Source organism: Rhyacophila brunnea, unplaced genomic scaffold, assembly GCF_057557595.1.
Source record: "Rhyacophila brunnea isolate RB1 unplaced genomic scaffold, BYU_Rbru_1.0 scaffold_21, whole genome shotgun sequence".
In the NCBI taxonomy this organism is placed as follows: domain Eukaryota; kingdom Metazoa; phylum Arthropoda; class Insecta; order Trichoptera; family Rhyacophilidae; genus Rhyacophila; species Rhyacophila brunnea.
The window spans coordinates 32360086-32382918 of record NW_028232871.1 but is presented as its reverse complement, the minus strand read 5'-3'; the positions used below and the strand labels follow the sequence as shown (position 1 = coordinate 32382918).

The following is a 22833-nucleotide window of genomic DNA, read 5'->3' as shown; positions in this document are numbered from 1 at the left end:
TTGCGCCAGCAGGCTCCTTTATTTTGCCGATACAGATTTTAAAATTTTTATCTATTTCAGTCTAACTAATACTTTTTTTGGTAGATGCATTTTTATTATACCTACCTAACATCTATAAATTTATAACTTTTCATAGACCTATTTCGTTATTTTATTAAAACTTTATACTATATCATGTATCATCATCTAGGATCGATCCACTGCTGGATGAAGGCCTACCATAGCTCCCCTCACTTTTCTCAGTCCACAGTATTCCCTGCCACATCAAACTTTTAAGTTTTTGTATCTAGCAGGCGTATGGCATCCCTGTAAAACACCCACGATGGCCGCGTGGCTTAAACGCCAGTCTATAGTGTCGAGGGTCCCAGGTTCGAATTCTGGGTCTGGCAAGTGCACATATTGTTTTTCAATTTGTGTATGAGTCACAGTATGGACCTAATAGGTTGAGCAAGTGGCTGACATCCATTTCTCGTAAAAATAAAATCTGATACGGTACTGTTCGGTTAAAGCGGATACAGCGGAAAACGCATTTTGAAAATAGCCGATAAACTGGATTATTTGTTAGGTTAACCTAACCAAACCTAACCTAACCTAACCTAACCTAACCTAACCTAACCTAACCTAACCCAACCTAACCTAACCTAAACTAACCCAAACTAACAAATAATCCAGTTTATCGGCTATTTTCAAAATGCGTTTTCCGCTGTATCCGCTTTAACCGAACAGTACCATACCGGTGCTCATATAGTATGCATGTGAAACATAGACTCTTAATGTAAGAAAAATTTAAAACTGACAAGTGCACAACGTGGGCTGAAAAGATGCGTGTTAGGCATAAGAGGAAAGACGACAAAAAAACGAATGGATATAATCATGGCCCCCATAAGGGTCTGACAGGGCTCTAACCTGGTGGACCGATCTTCGGGGGAGGAAAGGGTGGCGTGAAGGGTCGAACAGTAATAATAAAGAACACGAATTTGCTCTAATGGTAATTGTCTAAATAATGCAATTTGTCAGATTTGTAATATATATTGACGTGTAGAATTTTTTTATGTTATAATTATTTTTGTTTGTGTGTCCTGACTAATAAAAATGGCTATTTATCCAATATGGCGAAGGGTCGCATGTTACGTTTTAAACCACCACAAAAGGGGGCACGATCAGTGCTTCATAATATTATTATAACGAGTGCCAACAACTCAATAATTCAAGTAGATTTATTTAAAAATACAAAGAAACACTGAAGATACATGGAATACCTTAATTTTACCTCGCAAGAACCCTGAGGTTCCGCGGAATACCATTTGGGGAACACTACTGTCTTAGATTATAGAATATAATATTATGCTGTAAAACATCACACAACCCTTAGCCATACCCATAGGTAAGTAGCCCGTTTCAAGGTGTGAGGGCCATGGATACAATAATTATTATTATATACCGCCAATACTTATTCCGCGATTATAAAAAAAAATGATTTGAAACAGCAAACGCTATTTCAAATATACATATTTTGATAAAATCAATTTAGAAATAATTACAAGATAAAAAGAACTTTTTATATATATCGTTTATTGAACGAAATTTATTGTTGGAACAACTGAGGTTAAACTATTGTTAGGAATTTTAGTATTACAATTATTATATAAAGATTTTTATACTCATTTGTCGATTTTATTTAATATCAGCATATTGTTATCTTTTCCAAATAATTGAGATGAAATCTGAGGACAAACTTTATGAAATGACATCAAAAGTGGCTACAAATTGTCCAGATTTATTACTTGGTCACCCGCTGACACCGTAGGGCCAAACAGATTACCATTATATTAGTTACATATCTGTTTTGACAAAAACCATATGCCACCAAAAACACATGCGAAATATCAGAAGATGTAAACATGGCAATATTAATATTATGACAATAATTTCGCTATTCAAGAAAATTACCATATTATTATTTTAGGCTAAAACTATTTTTTTCTTTCCAACAACGATAAGAAGTCGAATTACATTATTCATTAGAATTTTACCATGTTGTCAGGCGCGCACACAAAGGGGAGGGGTTCAGGTCCGCCCCCCCCCCTCAGAAACGAAAAAATAAAAATATATTTTGGTGATTGGAATATTAATTATTATTATGACATCATGGCTGAGGCTCGTGACCCAAATTATTTGACTGTCGAACAGACTTCTCAAAGGGTTGGCGCCACTTCTCTTGGTATTCTACGACACGTAAGGACCGTGGCCGTGGAAGGGTCGTGGCAGTCATGAATAATTGGTGCATGCAATGTTTGTTCAATTCAGACGCGGCCTTAAAAATCAATCATAATTTTTTATGAATAATTTTCTAAATGGATCCCCCATACCATGTGTCTGCGCGCCGCCTGCCCGCCATAATAATATGATTTCATACTTGCACATCGGCGGAGGATTACGAATATTTTCATGAGTGTGAACAGTCTTAGGGCCAAGACACGGCAACGGAGACGTCACTGTGTCAACACAGGCCTCGATTCCAAATGTATCCAATTGAAATGGTCTTGCTTAGTTCAAATTGTATACATTTGGAATCAAACGTTACGTAGCGCGGTTGGCGTTACCATGTATATTGGCCCCAAAGGCCCCACATTCTGTAACAGGCCCCCAAGCTAGGATCTTTGGCGGCCCTCCCTACCTATCGCTAAGAATAAAGTCAGTGTGACGCTGTACCGCAGCGTTTTTCAAATGGTGTAGGTACGCGGTAAAAGTAATGTATATATTAATGGTTTTTTTTTTGTTTATTTTAATACATTCATTTGAATTATGGAGTTATCGAGTATCGATACACAAGTAAAAATTACCATTAGGTAAAAATATCCACAATTTAAGCTATTTTAAAGAAACACTAGGTCACGTGATATTAAAATATATAATAATATACAAATAAATTATCACGAACATGTATCAACTTACCTATGAAACGTAATACCATCTTCTTGCTTATCAGTACGACTACCAAATTTTATTACAACACACAGAACCATCTTTTCTACTTAATTAACTAAAAATATTTACCACTGACAAAAAAAATAGCAATTTTAGCAACACGCGCTCGCAAGTTATCGACGCTTAGTTAAGCAAAAAACAAAGATTTGGCGGCGAAACCATAGCAAATCATCTCACACATATGTAAGAGGGCTCGCACATTAGAGCTCGCCGCATGCGTCTTACGACGAATTCGTCGATGTGACGTCATCGTAAACCAAGAAACAAACGTTATCAAATGGACCTTCGCAGATTGGCCGATGCAACTGCAACTCTGCGACCCTGCGACATTCGTCTAGTTGCAATGGCCAAAGCGTGCATGTCGATCTCGGGAATGTCGCCTCCGCGCAAGCGCACAGCTGGCGGCCATCGGTCATTTCTGTCTTTGTCTCTGTCTACAATGTCATTGCTCGCTCACGCCGCCGCGTTTGACGTTTGTTCATACAACCAACACAATAAAAATGGCAGACGAGAGACTTCTCTTTTTTCGTGTTTGACGTTTGCCGCTGGGCAGATGTGCGAGGATGTACGATGCAACATTCGTCGAAATTTTGTCAACTTTTGATTTATGGCCGTTAGGCACACAAGGCGAATTGTGATGTGCGAGCCGGCTAAAAACCTTTTATCTTACACTTGCGCGTGTCGCAGAGATTATAAGGATGTCGAATACTTTTTCACTCGCACTTATGCATCGTTTTTGTTCAGGCCTTGATATGGACAGTTCATATTGCATGATATTATAAAACACAAAGAAAGAGCGGAGCAAGGGTGAAATTCAGATTGTTTTTTAAATGTGCCAGTTGACGACACCATAATATTATGACTTAATTTCTCTATAAAATATTAATAATATTCAACGAATTAAACAACCAACACAATATCAATTATTAAAACGATAAGAGAATCTGTTATTGTTTTACAGCTTGTCGATATAATTTCTGTCAATGTAAAGTGAATTGTCAGATTAAACGCGTGTGTAATTTAGTCACCATTTTATTGTGATTGCATATTATTAAGAATTATACTTATAATATATTTTTTCCTGATTTTACAATACTGTGTGAATCACGGTGGTTATTATTCCAAAACGATTCAAAGTCTTGCAAATTCACAAGTCCAAAGTCGCATAATTATGTACCAACGGAATAAAAACATTAGCAGTGGTGTATCAATAATTTTAACCCATAGCTTATGGGCCGCACAAAATTGTGTTTTTGCTAATTACTTTTCAAATGCAAATTAACACGTTAGTTACAAAATAATTAAAAGGGCCGTAAGCATTGTGTTTTAATATACGGATATTAAACATAATTAATTATATTAAAAGCCCTTTTAAACGAATAATTTTGTCTGGTAAAATAAATAAAATCTAATTATGTAGATACAGTGAAAAATCTCGTACTATTTCGTGATTCTTGTACTTATGTCTACTTAAGAATGTATTAAAATGTTTACTCATGTGGTAACATAAAATAATCACTAGGTATCTAAAATTTTACAAATGGAAAAATGGTTTAAGTGCAATAAAAAATATAAGGAATTGAAGGCATGTTTATTTTAATTATCAATTTCGCTACTAAATGAGTATAAGGCCTTACACAAAGTAAAAGTTTAGTAGAATATACATATTATTATATTATAAACATAATTGTACAAATTGCAAAATTACACGTTATTTTTTCAATGTGTGTTTGATCCCATGAAAATAACCGATGGTTTGGGAAAATGACTATCAACAATAAAATTATTCTTTGTACATAAAATGAGCCAGTTAATTAATATGGATACCCAGTGACGTCACTAGGAAAAGAGACTTGAAATACCATCCCTCTTTATTTTTAGTTTCAAATTGTCTGCAAATTCGTTAGTTACCTACTTACTACCCATTTTATTATTTATTTTCTACAATATTAAACAAGGAAATAAATCATCTACTGAAATTAGAGCATTTCCATGAAACCTACTCTCAAACAGTGGTGGTTTTAGGTACGTGGAGGCTTGTGGCACTGACAGGTTTGAATGCACCCTTGTGAAAAGGTTGCAATAAACCGTCATTAAAATACTGTGTATTACAATGGGTATTATTAAACAAAAATAATTATGTTGTCTATACTTTCTAATGAAGCGACCGCATCGTCTGCTTCATGGAAAATCACCACTTCTTTCGAAATTTGTAATCTTTGTAGTAGTCGTTCCATCATTCGCCGTCCCTATGCAATGCATGACCTGCCTACCCCCAAGGGACGTCATTGTGGATACCTACGTAATCGTGTTGCCCATGGGCTCCACTTATTAGAAAAAAATGTTAAATATATTCCTCCAGAATTGCGATGATTAAATGACTTGTTTCTTTATTCCAGTTAAACCAAGCATCGGGATCACTTCAATCGGCGGCCGATAAGGAGCTGAACGGCTTCATCGCCAATTCTCCCATCTACATCACATCCATCAACAACAACGGAGAAGCCGCGCCCAGCGTGGTGACCGCCGCCCAGGTACTCCAGCCGCCTCTGCCCTTGCCTCTGCCCAACGGACACCCGGCATCAGCCCCAGAGAAACAGCCAGAGCCCGAAGGTCTACCACCGGAGAAGACAAATCATGTCGCGGACACCAGAAGGATTAGCAGCACACCAGTAGCCGTCGCAGCGCAGGTTACTCCTGTCAAGAGACACGTGCAGGATAGTGAGGAAAGTTGTGTAGTTGAAGTGTCAAGTCCTGTGCCTCCAGCTCCGGAGAAATTGATTGGGAAGCCAGAGATTAGAAGAACTTCGGTTGCTGAGCTGTACGTTGGTGCTGATCCTAGGTGAGTCTTTTTTGGCTATTCTATATAAAACCTAAACATTATTTCGAATACAGTCCAGACAGCTGGTCTTCTGGCGATCGCCCACTCTTGTCGTTCTCCATAATATGTAGGTATAGTATGCACAGCACTGCAAAACTGATTTATATTTCGAAATTGGATAATAAATCATAAAAATATAATCATTATTAATGTCGTGATTACTAGGACTTACCAAATCAAAAACACACAAGCTATATGTTTCATGATGATTCTGACATTTCATAAACATAGACTATACCTACTTAGTCGACTTTTATATTAGTTGTTATAATTATATACGCGGGAATAAAGTTATGATTATATTGCGATCCACGTCGCGTACTGTCACGATGTCACGACGACAAATTTAATATATGGTTTCGTCATTTTGCAGAATATTTTGGACGATCACCATCTCTGTAAATTCCATGATGGAGAGTCCCAACTCTAATGTATTTTCAATTATTATTCATGCTAATTTTCAGTTTCTACGTGTGCGTACGTTAAAATTACTTGCGATATTACATCAATATATAATATTTTGAACAGAACCCAACTTGCAGACCAGACCAGACCAGACAAAATTCTTATAGAAAATACATAGTGCGAATCGCTAAAATCAACAAACGCGATTTTGACATGAGTCGAAAATGTGTAGGCATGTAGAAAATGTTAAGTCATGCAGGTGTCAATGCAGTGCGGTAGGTACAAAGTGAGGTGACCTCATTATTGTTCTTGTGATTTCGGCAGGTTTTGCTCGTGATGTTCGTTTTAAGGTTTAAAATGTGGTACGAGATGAGAGCATCAGTCTGATAACATTTTAATCACCAAGCAAAATGACAGTACACACTTTTCCCCGGTAGCGGCAGCTTACTGTGACGTCATGTAATAGTACGCGACGTGCAGCATAATATAATCACAACTTAAATCGCGCGTGTACTTTATTTATTTTTTCGACCATGTCTTATTTATTTATTTATTTATTTATTTATTTATTTATAAAAAAGAGTATTACGGCATTACAGCTTTTGGCCAATGCGCCATAATACATAATACATACAAATATATAAAAATATCTTAATTACAAATAACAACTAATATGACAAGAAAGTGGAAAAGACAGCATGTGTAAATATTAAAGAAATATGATAATATATACAATTATAAATTTATCCTATTTAAAACGTCTACAAACATTATATAATTAATAAAAAACAAATCAACCTTTATGGTGCCATCAAATAAGCTAATTGCACGATACACAGCATCATGAAACATAACATCTGTCCTGCGACGAGGTATCTTGAAGACCGTGGAGCTGCGAGTGATATTGGTGGGAACATGAAAATTAATATTCGCCAGTATATGCGGATTGTAAATGAACCCACGAAGAAGTAAAAAGAAATGCTTTAAAAGAACAATCACTCTTCGGGTAGACAGGGATTGCATTGATAGCATACCCAGAAGAAAACGAGTCGGGAAATTCATTTTATTGTCATTATCATAAGGAAAGAACCCGTATGTTCTTAAGTAGAGAAATCTAAGAAATCTATTGTGGACTCGATCCAGCTTAATTGTGTGCATGAACCTATTAGGACTCCAAATAATGCTGGCATATTCAAGAATACTCAACACAAATGATACGTATAATGTACGTAGCACTCGGACGTTTTCGAATGATTTTGAAACCCTCATAACAAAACCAAGCATTTTGCTAGATCTAGTACTGATGTTAAGAATATGCTGATTGAAAGTGAACTTTCTATCATACAATACTCCCAAATCTTTTATCTCCGTTACCCTACTCAATATTATACCAGACAATGTGTATGGGAACAATAAGGTGTGCCTTGAACGATTGAATGAAATAATATTACATTTGGAGGTAGCGAATTCAAGTTTATTTAAGATAGACCATTGCGAGATAGCATCTAGGTCAGACTGCAACATCGCACAGCATAATGGGGTTTCAATAGTTCGAAAAAGTTTAAGATCATCTGCGAATAGCAAACAAGAAGAATTGGTTATAACTTTGACAATATCATCAAAAAATATTAAAAACAAAATTGGGCCAAGATTTGAACCTTGAGGAACACCAGAGTTTGTTCTAAAAATCCGCGATTCATTCCCATGGTAATCAACAAATTGACGATGTCCGATCTAATAAGACCATAAAAATGTGCCTCCACAGAGTAGAGATTTGTATTTAACAGATTTTATTTTTACGAGAAATGGATGTCAGCCACTTGCTCAACTTATTGGGTCCATACTCTGACTCATACACAAATTGAAAGACAATATGCGTGTTTGCCAGACCCAGGATTCCAACCTGGGACCCGCGACGTTATAGGTCGACCATCTATAGCGTGTCCATCGTGGTACTTTGTGTATGTAGAATTTAATTTGGACTGACAGATCCTCCTGGTTTCCCTGATAGGTCTTTGCTCGAAAGATTTTACTCACAATCCCGGGACAAAGTCGAAGATTGAATTGACAGTTTTCAATATGACTTACTTACATAAAATAATGATGGACATCCTCTGGAGTAGGGAATCCAATCCTGATCCAAAATTCTGATCCCGGGATTTCGGGATTGCAATTTGACAGTCCCGGGTTGGCATATTTTTCCATTGCTAATATAACATTTTTATATTTACAAATAACATTGATAAAATCGGTCAAAAATAAATCTAGTATAATTTATACTATTTAATACATTTATTGTTAATATTGTATACGTTCAATATTGGAAATTTAATGGAGTAAATAATATTGTAATATAAATAATAATGTGAATTTAATATGAGATTGCTGTTTCTGATAGTAAAGACTTAATGAATGGGTTAGCGAGATTTAAAATAGTACAGCAAATCATGGTGTACTTATGGCCTTTCCGCTTCATAAATCTAATGAGTCAGCCAAATATGCCGTAAAACGTATGAGATCATGGTGGAATTACTTTGTTAATAGTGCGAGGCATTGTTTTTTCCAATCTTTCTCATTTTTATTAATTTATGTGAAAAAATAAAATGAATTGGCAACTTACACATGCTTATAAATTCAAACTCAGTTTATTTCTAATAAGCATAGTTATTTGTTATTAAAAGTATTTTTTCTGTTATATTTTCGTTTTTATTTTATTTTCCATAAAAATTGATAAAAAATCAATCCCGAAAGTTTCGGGATTATGTTTATCAATCCCGGGATTCATAGGTATCGAATATAGCTTGGGATCCCGGGATTGGAATCCCTACTCTGGAGATAGTACCTACTAGGTTGGTGTAAAATCCCGCCGTTTGTCAGTGTTCGAAACAAAGATTCGAATTGATACGTTTCCAAATCGTCGGGTTTCAGCAATTTTCAAAGTGATTTTTCCCAAAATCCCCTCCTCCGAGTTCCACCGCCGGCAGATAGCTGCAAACCTCTCGGCGCTGTTATGTAGCCTGTAACGTCCGTGAAAAGGTTCCGGCGATAAATAACGAATGCTTATAGTTTTATCTTAGCCAAACAGTCTTTCCGCTCGGAAATATAATGGCGATTTCGGCAGCAGCCATTTATTGTTTTACGGTGAGAGAAGTGTTATTTTGTTTTCACTTAAAGATATTTGAGTGTTTTTAAAATGGGACATATTATATTCAGTGGCGAGGGGTGGAGGTAGGCTGTTAAGATTCAATATATAATAGTGCACACTAAACTTTGTCAGTCATATTTATTTGTTACCACACAAAGAAATAATTACAAGATAAAAAGAACTTTTTTATTCAACGTTTTTAAATTTTATGTTAAATTATGCTCAATAATAATATGTTCAAACTTGCACTTGATAATTGAAATAAATAAAAAACAAACAAATATAGAAATACTGAAAACTGAAATACCGAAGAAGATCCTCGAAGGAAACCCAGGGGGGAAAAGGCCAGTGGGAAAGCCACGCACACGATGGGGTGACAACATTACAAAAGATGCCAACCAGCTGCTAAAAATCATGAACTGGAAAAGACGTGCGGAGGACCGTTCCGGCTGGAGGACGGCGGTGGAGGAAGCCAGGGCTCGACTTGAGCTGTAGCGCCATCGAAGAAGAAGAAGAAAACTGAAATATCATTTTGATTTCCATAGTAACGCACGTATATATTAATAATTTAGTTGCTATGGCCATCCACTTAGCAACCAATAATAGTGGATTGGATTACGGATTTCTTCCGAAATAACTTTTCATACTAAACAGAATTAACTGAAAATGAATTCAATTCTACTTAAAGATGGGTAAAAGTATTAAAAGAATGCATTGGCATCGTGTTTTGATATATTATAAAAGTTTCAAATGTCTAGCTAGTCGGGAAGTTAGTAAAAAATCGATTGCAAGATTTGTACCGGACAAATAAGAATACGAGCTAATAAAAACGTTGTAAAATATTTGGTTCTTGTCGGTTTACGGAAAGCTAGCGGCAAACAAATTTTGGTAAAATAGTCGGTGTACTGGAATATTTTTTTGGTTTGGTTAGGTTAAGTTAATTTAGGTTTGGTTGTTAGGTGAGGTTTTCATTCTTGAATTCATGAATTTTGCATAAATCTTCTATGAAAATTAGCGGGGTTTCCGACTGGCTTCCCTTAAGGTGACGCATCAGTGAAACGCCAAATAATTTTCAACTGTACGCGCGACGAAATTTTGTACTCGCTTCGCCGGCTTCGCATTCATTGAGAAAACGGCGAGTTAGACACACGTCACTTTGCTGCGTGATGGCGACGGGCCAATTAATTCTAAAATCGTGTAAAGATGACTAAAAACTTTACCCATTTACTTTAAAAAGAACACATGTCAATGAATATATTATTATTGTTACTAATAGAATAATAAACAGAACATAAAATGGACGTATGTTGGATTTATATGAGAAATAATATTTCGTTTGACAGGCGTCATTTTCACCCGCGACCCGCAATCCGCACATCGCCTAGCAACGATCTTTTTAGACCGTGCCTCAACTAATGCATGGCCTTAAACCGACTTGTACCAAATATTTTTTTATTGTAATTTAACATCTTTTTATTGCAATAAAAAATAAGTTGCAATGTAAAAATTTTTAAGAAAGGGAACTTTTTCACAATGTTTTATTTAATTGTTAAGTCAAAACCATGCGCGTCAATCGCGATTTTATAATAAGTATATGTTTTGTATGGAAAAAATCATTCAAATCCAGTCATTCTCATTCAAATTAAAATGGCAACAAAATCTTTATTTTATTAAGTACGTATATCAATCAATAGGGTATATTATTATTCACAATTCTTGCTTACAAAATAATATATCTCTAAAATAAATATTAACCCTTGTGCAAGATGTGGTGCAAGAGCTGTTTTGGCTAAATTTGAAAACAGATCTGTCTGATTGACGTGTAGGTATTTTATAAAGTTATAAAATATAGATATACGTGCAAAAGGGTACTACGTATAAAGTTTTAAAGAAATATCTTTTTACTACCTAGTAACTACTTTTAACAATATATAGAAAACAGACGTTTTTGTTGAGGGAGAGGAAACCATGAACCGAACGCCCTTAAAAGTAAAGGTTCTTGTCTGTTTAATGGAATCCAGCGGAAAACAAATTTTGAAAATAGCTGATAGGTATACTTAATTATTTGTTAGGTTAGGTTAAAATTCTTGAATTCATGAATTCTTGCAGAAATTGGCTATGAAAATAAAATTGCCGCTGTTCTCGCCTGGCTTCAAATAAACAGACTTGTACCAGATTAAATGTTAAACCAATAATAAATAAGTCAATCAGGAATAATTTTACATATTTTATGGAAAACTTACAAAATGTATTTACGACAATACAAACTAGGTACCGAGAAGAGTGGAAGAAGCTAGGAGACTCTCATCCAAGAGTGGATCATAATAATATAAGTCAGTGGTTTCCAAACTTTATGTTAATACGCCTCCCTTTAAAAAAATCTAATCTTGGCGCCCCCCCCCCTTTATTTCATTAAACAATGCAGACACCTTTTTAAATAGACAACAATGTACTAATACAAACATGAAAAAAAAATATAAAAATAAACAATGTTTAACTACTTATATTTCATTTTAAAATTAATTTGTTTTTCATGCGATGAATTTGATTTTTTATTAGCACAATCAATTTCAATAGTAGTCAATCCAAATTCATCATCGTTCATTGACTAATGGATTCTATCATGGGCCCCACATCCGGGCCCACCTACCTATCGCTGAGGTTGAGGGCAGTTTGGTGCTCTAGTGTAGTGTTTCCTAAATTATACACGAGAGTTATCATTTAAGTATATCAATCATCATATAGGTATCACGTCAAATTGCAATGCACAACTACATTTTTTAAATATTTAATTGCCCTGAAACAAAGCAGCGCCTTTTTTACTATTAATGAAATAATATGAAAAGTGCATCAGCATACTAACAAAGAACTCAGTAAGTAAATAGATTTTTGTTTGCTTCAATATATCTGGCGCAGAAATCATTTAAAAGTGAAAACATGACGCACTTATTTTTTTCAAAGCTCCAATTTTTTATGAATGCCTTCGCTTTGTCTTTTTAAATCAGCGAATACATTAGTGGTCCTTGCATTGATTTATTCACTCATTTTTTTTTAAATTTCAACTAAATAGACAAGTTTAACAACAAAATTATCGTTCCTAAACAAATTTGCCTCAAATTTTAACATTATGATTTGACCCTTTTATTTCATTTTTTCGCGAGATACCTAGTCTAATAAATAGTATTGAAGTGAGGTTTTATTTAATTAGTCTCCATATTTTCAGACAGGTTTGCAAACAACCTTTTATAGGACTGTTTTTAATGTAGTTTATAACTAGTGGCCGTTTTATAAACTATGCATTTGCAAACTGCAAACCTGTGGCCACATTAATTAATTGTGTTAAACTTTTTGCGCCTCCCTTTACAACCATCCGCGCCTCCCAGTTTGGAAATCGCTGATATAAATAATACTATAATGTGAGTTTTCGTTAACTTAGAATAATCATTTCTACAAGGTCTAAAATACTTACTTATTGCCTTAACAAGTAATATTTGTTTCGACAACAAAATTACCTATGGCCAATTCTAATAATTTTCAAAGATTTAACTGCTAAATTACACGGTACAATATTTGCAAAAGAAATAACAAGCAACATTGCACAGATAATAATAGCAGATTTTATTGCATCCAAAGAAAAATATTATAAAAACATTGTAATAATATGGTTCATCATCATCAGCCGGGGTCAATCCACTGCTGGATGAAGGCCTCCCCAAGCTTTCTCCAACTCTCTCGGTCCTGTGTCGTTCGCTGCCACGTATTTCCGCCGAACTTTACCAGTTCATCAACCCAGCGGCTTTTAGGGCGACCCTGTAGCCGTTTCGTACCCCTTGGGTACCATTGGATGACGGCATTTGTCCAGCGGCCGTCCTTTCGGCGAGCAATGTGCCCCGCCCATCTCCATTTCAGCTGTTTGGCAACGTCTATTACATCGCGTACTCTTGTCTGCTTCCTAACCCATTCGTTTCTCTTGCGATCCTTTCGCATAATAATATGGTTAAATACATAATAATATTGCTAAAACTACTAAAGAGTATTTGGCCAATTTTTAAACACATAATACTTTAATCATGACCCCCACATCTTGAAGCGGGCCCCCAGACCGGGATCTTTGGCAGGGCCCCCTACATATCGCTAGGGTTAAAGGCAATGGGACTTTTTACAGAATCGTTTTCTAAATGTTGTTTCAGGTAAAATTAAAGGTACATATTCCGTATATTTTCAGTAATTTTTTTGTATTGATGAATAAATTCATTTGAATCACGGAGTTGTCGAATATCGACACACAATAATCAAAAATTGCATCACACCAGACATTTTAAAATGTTAAAACTTTACAAATAAAATAGCACCGCAGGCGAATTTTTTCCGCATTAACGCAAATTTGTAATGTGTGTTTATCTCAATTATCAGGTCAACCCACCACGCCGGGCCCCCAGGCTAGAGACCTGTCAGTCCCCCCTTTCTGGGGGCCATGGCGTTAATATTACTTTCCCTGTTTTAAAATATGTATTTTATCGGTTTATTATATTTTCTTAAATCTTTTAGTACCATACCGGAATTCTTCAAAGTGCACTTTTATCGCAACTATTGAATAAATGCATGAAGATGCATATAAATTAACTGCATACTTCAACTAAAACCTGCAATCGAGCAAATTTTCCAACATCATAACCACAAATAATGAGAACATGTAAATAAATCAATGTAATTAACAGTCTTAACCAGCTTGTACGAAAAAGTAAGGGCCATGATTATTTAAAAAGAACCACGGAACACTTTAAATTTAAATTAAGCAACAAATGCAAAAAAAACAAACTTTTATTACAAATACTTATAAATTTAGACTTTCTAATTTAGACTTTCTAAAATATTTGGCGACGAAACCAGATCTAAATGCTTGATTGAACCAATTAACCTATTTAACATGAATTTAAAAGAGAATCCCTATCTTTCTTTGCTCACTTGGCTGTCCATTATTCGTACCCGGGTACGTAAACAGTTCACCGCAGGACACTTATTCGTGCGCCTCAGTACGTGAAACATGAGTTCGTGTAACATTTAATCAAGTGACGAGTTCTTCGTTGAACATTTCACCGTGGAATACATTTGTACGTAAGTGTCCTGCGGTGAACTGTTTACGTACAACTTACATATAACCGTCAGTATTATCAGATATTCGATAGGTACGACACGATACTTATGAGCACCTACTTTTGACGCATTCAGAATTATATATAAATATATACGATATGATAGTATTTCCAATTTATTCACACACCCATTTTCCTTAGTTTTCCATTATATTGAGAAATATTTTCAATTGCTTTGTTTATTCATGGATTTCTGATTCAGCAGTTCACAGTGAACTGTGATACGGTCAACTGTATATGTCTTGTATACATACAAATTTCACGCTTCTTGCTGTGACAAACTTTTGGTATAAGAATAATAATTTAGACAAATTACCGTTTTAGCAAAGATTCATGAATTTCCGATATAGCAGTTCACGGTTAACTGTATTGGTACATCTTGTATACATACAAAATTTAAGGGTTTTTGATGTGATAAACTTATGGTATAAAAATAATAATTTAGACAAATTACCGTTTCGGCAAAGACTTTATCGATGAAAATCCGTGGATCGGCATGATGCTTTCAGCTATACAAATGTTGTTGAAAAAAATCATAATAACCATTTTAATAGTAGATAAAGCAACAAAATTTGAATGAAAGTGTCATTCTTTTAAGTACAACGTCTCAGATATATAGACGTAATTGAGATAAATAAAATTGTATGAAAGATAATACATCAACAGGCATTTATTACAGTGTTGGTGTGTCTTTCACAATTGCCTACAAAACAACTTCGAAAAGATAATAGCTTTAAGTTTAATCGGACGTAGGCTGTACTTACAATTTCGAAATAATATTCTACCTCGAGTTTCGTTGCGTTCTTTGATATCTTCGAAATCATCATTATCATTAACTACGACTTATTTTTATAAAGAATACTATGAAACTTAAAATAATATTCTTCAGATTATTTCAAAACAAAACATGTAATATTATGCAATGATTGAAAACATATAAATAACCATGATGTTGATTATTGACCAACTAGAAGATTATTCAACCTGCCTATATCAACAATGATGGTTTTGTCAGCGCTCGAAATGGAAAAGTTTACGAACCGGAGCGCTCGACAGTTTTCTGAAGATATTTACATATTTATCAAATTTCATGTGTATTTCATAAAAATAAGTGTGTTATATTTTCTATTATATGGATTATCTAGGTCAGACTGTCAGATTATTTTTTCCACGAGATGGAGCGATAGTCTTACCGATTTCACGAACAGGAACGGCGCTCCGGTGCGCTCCGGTCATTTCGAGCGCTGGGTTTTGAAGAATTTACAAAACCTGTCAATGACTTCAACATAATGAGATTCAGGCAATAGCAGACAGAGCCAAAATAAAATTTATGTTGCGGAGCCTAGAAATGAGGACACTCAGATGCTCCACATAGGTACATAAAAAGGGCTATTCCTCAGAGTAATAATATAAAAAGAGTGTGTATTGTTCAGCTACATGTAGCCGTGTTTCTTGCGTATAACGCACAGTACCTACAACCTAAATTTTATTATTAATAACTTAACTATGAAACGTTATACCATCATGTTGCTTTTCAGTCGGGACACAAAATTTAAATACAACATAGTAAACTATATTTTCTATTAAATTAACTAAAAATAATAATTACCACTAACTTTATATTATAACACAGAAATAATAAATTTCAGCACTACGTGCTCACAGTTTTTGAATTAATGGAATCATTCAAACCAATATTTATAGGCGACGTGTAAAAAAATATTTAATTCAGCCGTAGTAATTCTATCTTATTCTAACACAAATTACAGACAGTATAAGCGTGCCGAATGCTTTCTCACTCGCGTTTTTGTTCAGACCTTGTGCTACTCCCAATACTATCCAATTCAAAAGTGAATATGCTATGTCGTATTCTGAGAGTTAATTATACCGGGATATGAACTGTTTTAGGCGTGGTATGTTTTAATGCGAGCCCGGATAGCCGCGCTAACTGGTCAGAATGAAATAAAGGACGACAATTACATCTTAATATAAGGCGGTTTGGGAAATTAATACCTACTATAACATTGCGAACTAACGTCACAACGTCGCGCATCAAGTCAGAATACTACGACAATTGTTGTCGTATTCCACGTCAGCAAACTGTCAAAATGTAATTGACTACGCGAAATATTTTCAAAGGCAATGTAGGTACAATGTAATACATATTATAAAAGCCGTTTAGGTATGATACATTTCTAACCGAATATTTGGCGATATCTGTGTTAATTCGGATAAAGAAATATAGTAGAAACGTGTTATCGTGTTAACTATTTGGAATAGCCCTATGTCATGTCAATAGATGCCAATAATTATTGAAGAAATCGAGGATGTGGTGAGATGAAGGAGATTCTGGAATAATTTTGGTATGCACGCGTGGAAAGAATGGGCGAAACTGCGATATCACACATCGAGTTGTTCCCGGCAGACCTCCCAAAAGACAGAGAGATAGCTGGGACTGGTTGGAGCTTAGTCTGTCCCTGTTTCGAACAGCGATAACCAAAATCATCGCACGATGTCCGAAGACGGATATTGCACAGAATTAAAAAAAACGAACAAACACTATCTACGCATTGTAGTCTTAGTTCAATGAAAACAAATACGTTTGACTGATAAAGTTTAGTGTGCACTATTTATGTTGGATCTTAACAGCCTATCTCCACTCTTCGCCACTGATATCTACCTCCATAATTTTTCAATAATATTATATTAACAAACATTATAGGTATGTAGTTGAACTTAAATAATCAATTGTTAGCACACGACAATGCAGACTATAATAACATGACGGAGGAAATAACTTCATGGCACATTAGACGGTTTTGCAGTAAACAAGATATTATTTCGTTGCAGTTTTCGCAAGAACTTCGTAAATCAAAGAAAATCGTCCACCTTGAAGGCTTGTTTTTATCATCTTTTGTTGATAGAGTTTAAAAAACAAACTGAAAGCTGTTGACCTCAGTACAATGAGAACATGACAAATTGCACGATAAGCGATGTAAAGATTATGTAAGTAAGTAAAAATTAAAGTTAAAACAAAAGCATTATTCTAATCTTATAATGTAGGCACCTACATTATGAGAAGTAAACATAAAAATATTTAGTAATATTTTTTTTATTAGGTACTCAGTAGTTATTCCAAGACCGTTTTCGTGGTAACACAAATTTTCAATCGGTGTTTTAAGGATACCTCAGTTGAGGCATGGTCTAAAAAGATCGTGGCTAGGCGATGCGCGGATTGTGAAAATGACGCGTGCCGAACGAAATATAATTTGTCATATAAATCCAACATGCGTCCATTTAATGTTCTGCTTATTATTCTATTAGTAATAATAATAATATATTCATTGACATATTTTCTTTTTCATGTAAATGGGTAACGTTTTTTAGTCATCTTTACACGATCTAATAATTAATACCCTCGTCGCCATCACGAAACAAATTGACGTGTCGACAGCTCGACGTTCGCTCTCCGAATGCCAGCGAGTCCAAAATCGTCGCACCTATAGTTGAAAATTATTTGCCGTTTCACTGAAGTACCGTCTTAATGTAATTATGCATAATGTGTAACAGAAGAAAATTTTTTAATCGTATATTAACGTATTTAGTTAATAACTTGATTATTTTACATCCTACAAAAATAATTTAATTTGCCAACGACATCAGATAATTCTGTCGTATATGTAGTAATGTATTATTATTTAATATAATATACAGAATCATCTGTCACAGGTTAAAAAATCCAACAGCGCCATCTCTCTTCAACTATTGTATGTATCAGATTATTGTGCGATGAATGTCAGATTTTTTTGTATGGACTTTACCTCACGGACCTCAGCCCCGTCTACCGTAATGTAGGTATGCAACACAGTAGGCTCAAGAGGCGAATCCTAAAACTAATTTTTAATGTGTATAAATGTTTAGAAAAATACATTATTTAAATCTAAACTCATCAAACGTCTTGCTATTAATTATATCACATTTAACCAATGATATTAATATGGACGATGCATCTGGAAAGAAAAATGACACTCACTTTTTTGTCGGGTCTGCCGAATGGCATAATTCATATTTTAATATCAATATCGCTCGCTCAAATGAACATTGACACTAGAAACACTGTTCTAACGCCATTACAATAAAGGTGATATTGCTATAAATTCCTGATGCGTGATATCGCATAATGGAAATTGCGTGACGCTTACCTATACATGTGCGAATGTCGCTATGCGCGAATTTACTTGCTAGCTACTGTACTGAGTGCGTTGTCCATTAATAATGTCATTGCATTTAACGGATAATTCATTAATTTTAGATATAGATTTTTTCAATTTCTCTGCTTTCATAATACTCATAATACAAAAACCGATAATTCAGATTTATAAAAACGGTATTTCATTATCGATTGATACATGTATTGTAATCCCTAGGTACACATACCACATAACCACGAGCGATTATAATAGTGAGTCGCAGGGAACTCTTGGGAAATAATTGTTCTGTGGTGAGTCGCCTCTTAACTTTGACTGGTTATAGTTAGGTATACTATACGTAGGATTATAATATGCAACTTTGTCCCAGAGTGAAGAAATAAATCACAGGGTATTTTTATCTTGCGGGTAACAATGCACCCACAAACATACGAGAGGCTAGCCAGACATTGGTGGGCGTTTTCGAAATGATAGTCACATATTATTAAAGTTATTCATAAAGCGGCTCCTATCATTATCGTCAGTCATTGTCAAATATATTTTGAATGGACTTATCCAGTTGTTGCCCTCGTATTTTTCATCCACTATGAATCACGGGGTTTTTGTCTGGATAAAGCATTGGCTTACTAATGGACGTAGTAGTTGGTTGTATCCCATGTGCACACAATTTAGGGCTTGCGCAGACAGAGCGCGGTCAGGCGGTCTGCGTTCCGCGTTCGGAGTTCGGCGTTCTTTGTACTGTATGGACTTCATACTGTATGGGTACACAGCCGGCGGTCAGACCGCGCCGGTCAATTGGAACGCTAGAGTTCTGGAGTTCTATGCCCCGAATTACAAAGAACGCCGTACCTCCCGTCCAGTCCCGTCATAGGAATTTGAGCAGTCACACAACATAGAGCGAAACCACACGGGGGAGTGAGTACGCAACAGCGGTGCTTTCTCACTTCCACTCGCAGTCGGAATATAGCGGTCTCGCATTATGCAGCGCTTGTGTCAGCACAACGTTTATAAACAAATGGAACGCTTATTGTTGACCGCCACCTGTCTGCTGTCCCTGAACGTTAGCGGTCAACGGTCGGTTGAACGCAGAACTCCGACCGCTCTCTGTCTGCGCAAGCCCTTAATCATATACACGACCGGTTTCGTTCCTTTAGATCAGAGATTCCTAAACTTATTGGCCCACCGCCCACTTTACAAAAAAAAAAAAAAAAATCAAGCAGTAAGTAAAGATAAAAACACAATATTTATGAATAGCATGAAAAATAATCCCAATGGGAAGGATAAACCCGGTGCGTTTTCCGGGTGCTCTATTTTTGTTAGCATCATTCTTAAATCACCGTAATTAGTTATTTGCAGTCGATTTCTTTTTTAGTTAACATTATTCAATCCACTCTGTGTGCTTATTTGGAAATAATTACAAGATAATAAGAACTTTTTATATAGGTACAACGTTTTAAAATTTTCTGTTGAATTATTATGCTCAATATGCTCAAACTTGTAAGTACTTGATATGAAGTAAATAAAAAACAAACAAACAAACAAATATAGAATACTGAAATGTCATTTTGATTGCTTCCATTCCATTTCCTTCCATTTCCATTTTAGTTGCTAGGACCACCCCTTTAGCAACCAATAATAGTCTTTTACTTTTTACGGATTTTTATGAAATAACTTTAGTTTAATATATTGAAGTAGCCATTTAATTATATGTCGGACATTCACTTATTACTATATTCCTAACTATATAGCTGGTATAGTTTACATCAACTGAGAGTAAAAATTTCGACATCTATTATTGGTAACAGTTAGCTATATTATCAATTTACTTGATATCAGTTACGACTCTGAAATCAATCTCGCTGTATACATTTTGCAATGTGGAAAGGTATTAGTCACCCAGCATCCCGCATATTAGTTTTGCAACACATACTAAAAGACAACAGCTGGCTTATGAGATCATGATTACAATATATATATTTTAAAAGCTTTGTTACGTGCTATAAATTTAATTATCATTATTTATGTTTATCTGTTGGAAACACAAATACTAAGACTTATTAAATGCAAGCTGTAAGACAGCTAAACCATGGACTATGGGAACTTCTGTCACAGAATTTTCAGTGTTCCTCGTTACTATAATAATAATATTATGTAGAATGAATGCGTCCACAGTAGCGGATTTAGGGAGGTACGCCCATGATATAAAATAAAATAAAAACCATAAAAATCTAATATTAAAAATATAAATGTATCTTTTGCTTAGAATCGCATCCTTTAACCAAAAATAATCATTAATAATGACAGTGGTGATAAATAATACAATAAGTGGTTTATTTTTTGAGTAGGTAGGTACAATTACTTACTATATCTTTGACTATAATTATGGTTATGTTTGACGTTAGCTGCAGGGATTTTTTTATGCTTTGGATAATATTTTATACCTAGGTACTTAATTTGTGAGAAGTGTGTATTTGTTTTTAAGATTGTTATATAATTTAATAATAATCATATGACTGGTTTGAACTGTTTCTAGGCCCCTTTAAATCTTCCGACGAATCAATTATGTTATGTGTGTCAAAAAAAATTGCCACTATGCGTCCATTTAAAATAGGATGCTGTGGGCGAACAACCTCAATCCATACATTTTGAATAAAGTTTTATTTAATACAACCTGAGGTTTTTTGTACCTATCTTATTTTGATATACTTCCTCTTAAAAGTCTTATTTTAGTTTGAGTAAAATATTGTAAATGCTACCAATATGAATACATGTCATTAATATTATTATTATTAGCATTACTTGAGACTGGATGAATTATTATTTTGAAACCTCTCATTAAATCCTTTGAGGATATCACCGGACACCAAGTTTTGTTTTAGCTTTAGTATATATATGCTAGTGAGTAGTGACTGAATGAATGACCGACATGAAAACCTGCAACTACGACACTATACTAGTTTCAATAGTTACAGTAATATTAATTCATATATTGTGCTATGTTCTGCCTGATATATTATATGTTACAAAAACTTATACCTCCGAAATTTCGACGCCCTAGGCTGCCGCTTAGCTTGCCCTATCATCGACCCGACACTGGTCATATTCAAAGTAAAGCCTTATAGAGAAATTTGAATAAAATCGATTCGAAAATACTTACTTAGTTTTGTTTAAAATATTGCGTGTTATTCATCCATATATAAATAGTATAGCCATCAATCTCGCATCGGATAATAAATTTAATGTTGTATTCTCATCATTCGTGTATTTTTTAAACGATACAACATTTTCTATTACAGTGATGTACAATCTTTTTATCTGTAGGGCTATTTTAATTAGTTTATTGTATACTAGTTAACGGACTGCACATTCTCACGGCACAAGCGTCGCGGATAATAAAAATAATATACTAATCTAATAGCGCCTGTACACATGCATGGAATTACTGTCGGCAATTGTGCTTATTTTAAACTGTCATGACAATAACTGTTTACACGTAAAAGTGCTGACTGTCTCTCCAATCTCATTCTTCAAGAGTAAGCGAGACGCGAGGTTGTCATTTTATACTACTATCTGACAGGTCGTATTGAAAATCGGAGCTCAATGAGTAGTTCGTTTTTTACCGCCATGTTCTCTATCGCTATCTCGATTTCTATCGCTCTACTGCGCAGGCGCAGATCGAAAATAATCTTACTGTCGCGTTGAATTTGGAACCTTCCAAACTTATTTGATTTATGCACGCAATCTTGCCAACTGCAGGATAATAAGTACATGTGTCCCGATACATTTTATTACTGTGCACAGTAAATCTATGCACGTGTAAACGGGGTATAAGTTACATACGACAATTATTATTTTTAATTAAATTGGATGGCCAGTTACTACTCGATATGGGAACCTTCCTATTTAATAGTGAAAATAGTACAGTTGTAATAAGTATAACATTTTCATGTTAGTCAAAGTTGGTGTATAAGTTCTTCCCCTTTTTAAGGCTATACTTCAGCTGGGGCACGGTCTAAAACAATCGTGACTACGCGACGCGAAGATTGTGCAAAT

The 22833-nt window shown here is 35.0% G+C and overlaps 1 protein-coding gene across 2 annotated transcripts in view; it reads left to right on the top strand.

Annotated features, from left to right (window-relative positions):
• sdt (MAGUK p55 family member stardust) overlaps positions 1-22833 on the top strand; it is a 299466-nt gene that overhangs the window by 121899 nt on the left and 154734 nt on the right. For both annotated transcript variants that reach the window (XM_085948727.1, XM_085948728.1), the window contains one exon: positions 5388-5830. In XM_085948727.1, coding sequence (XP_085804853.1) covers positions 5388-5830 — 443 coding nt within the window. The remainder of the gene's footprint in view (positions 1-5387; positions 5831-22833) is intronic.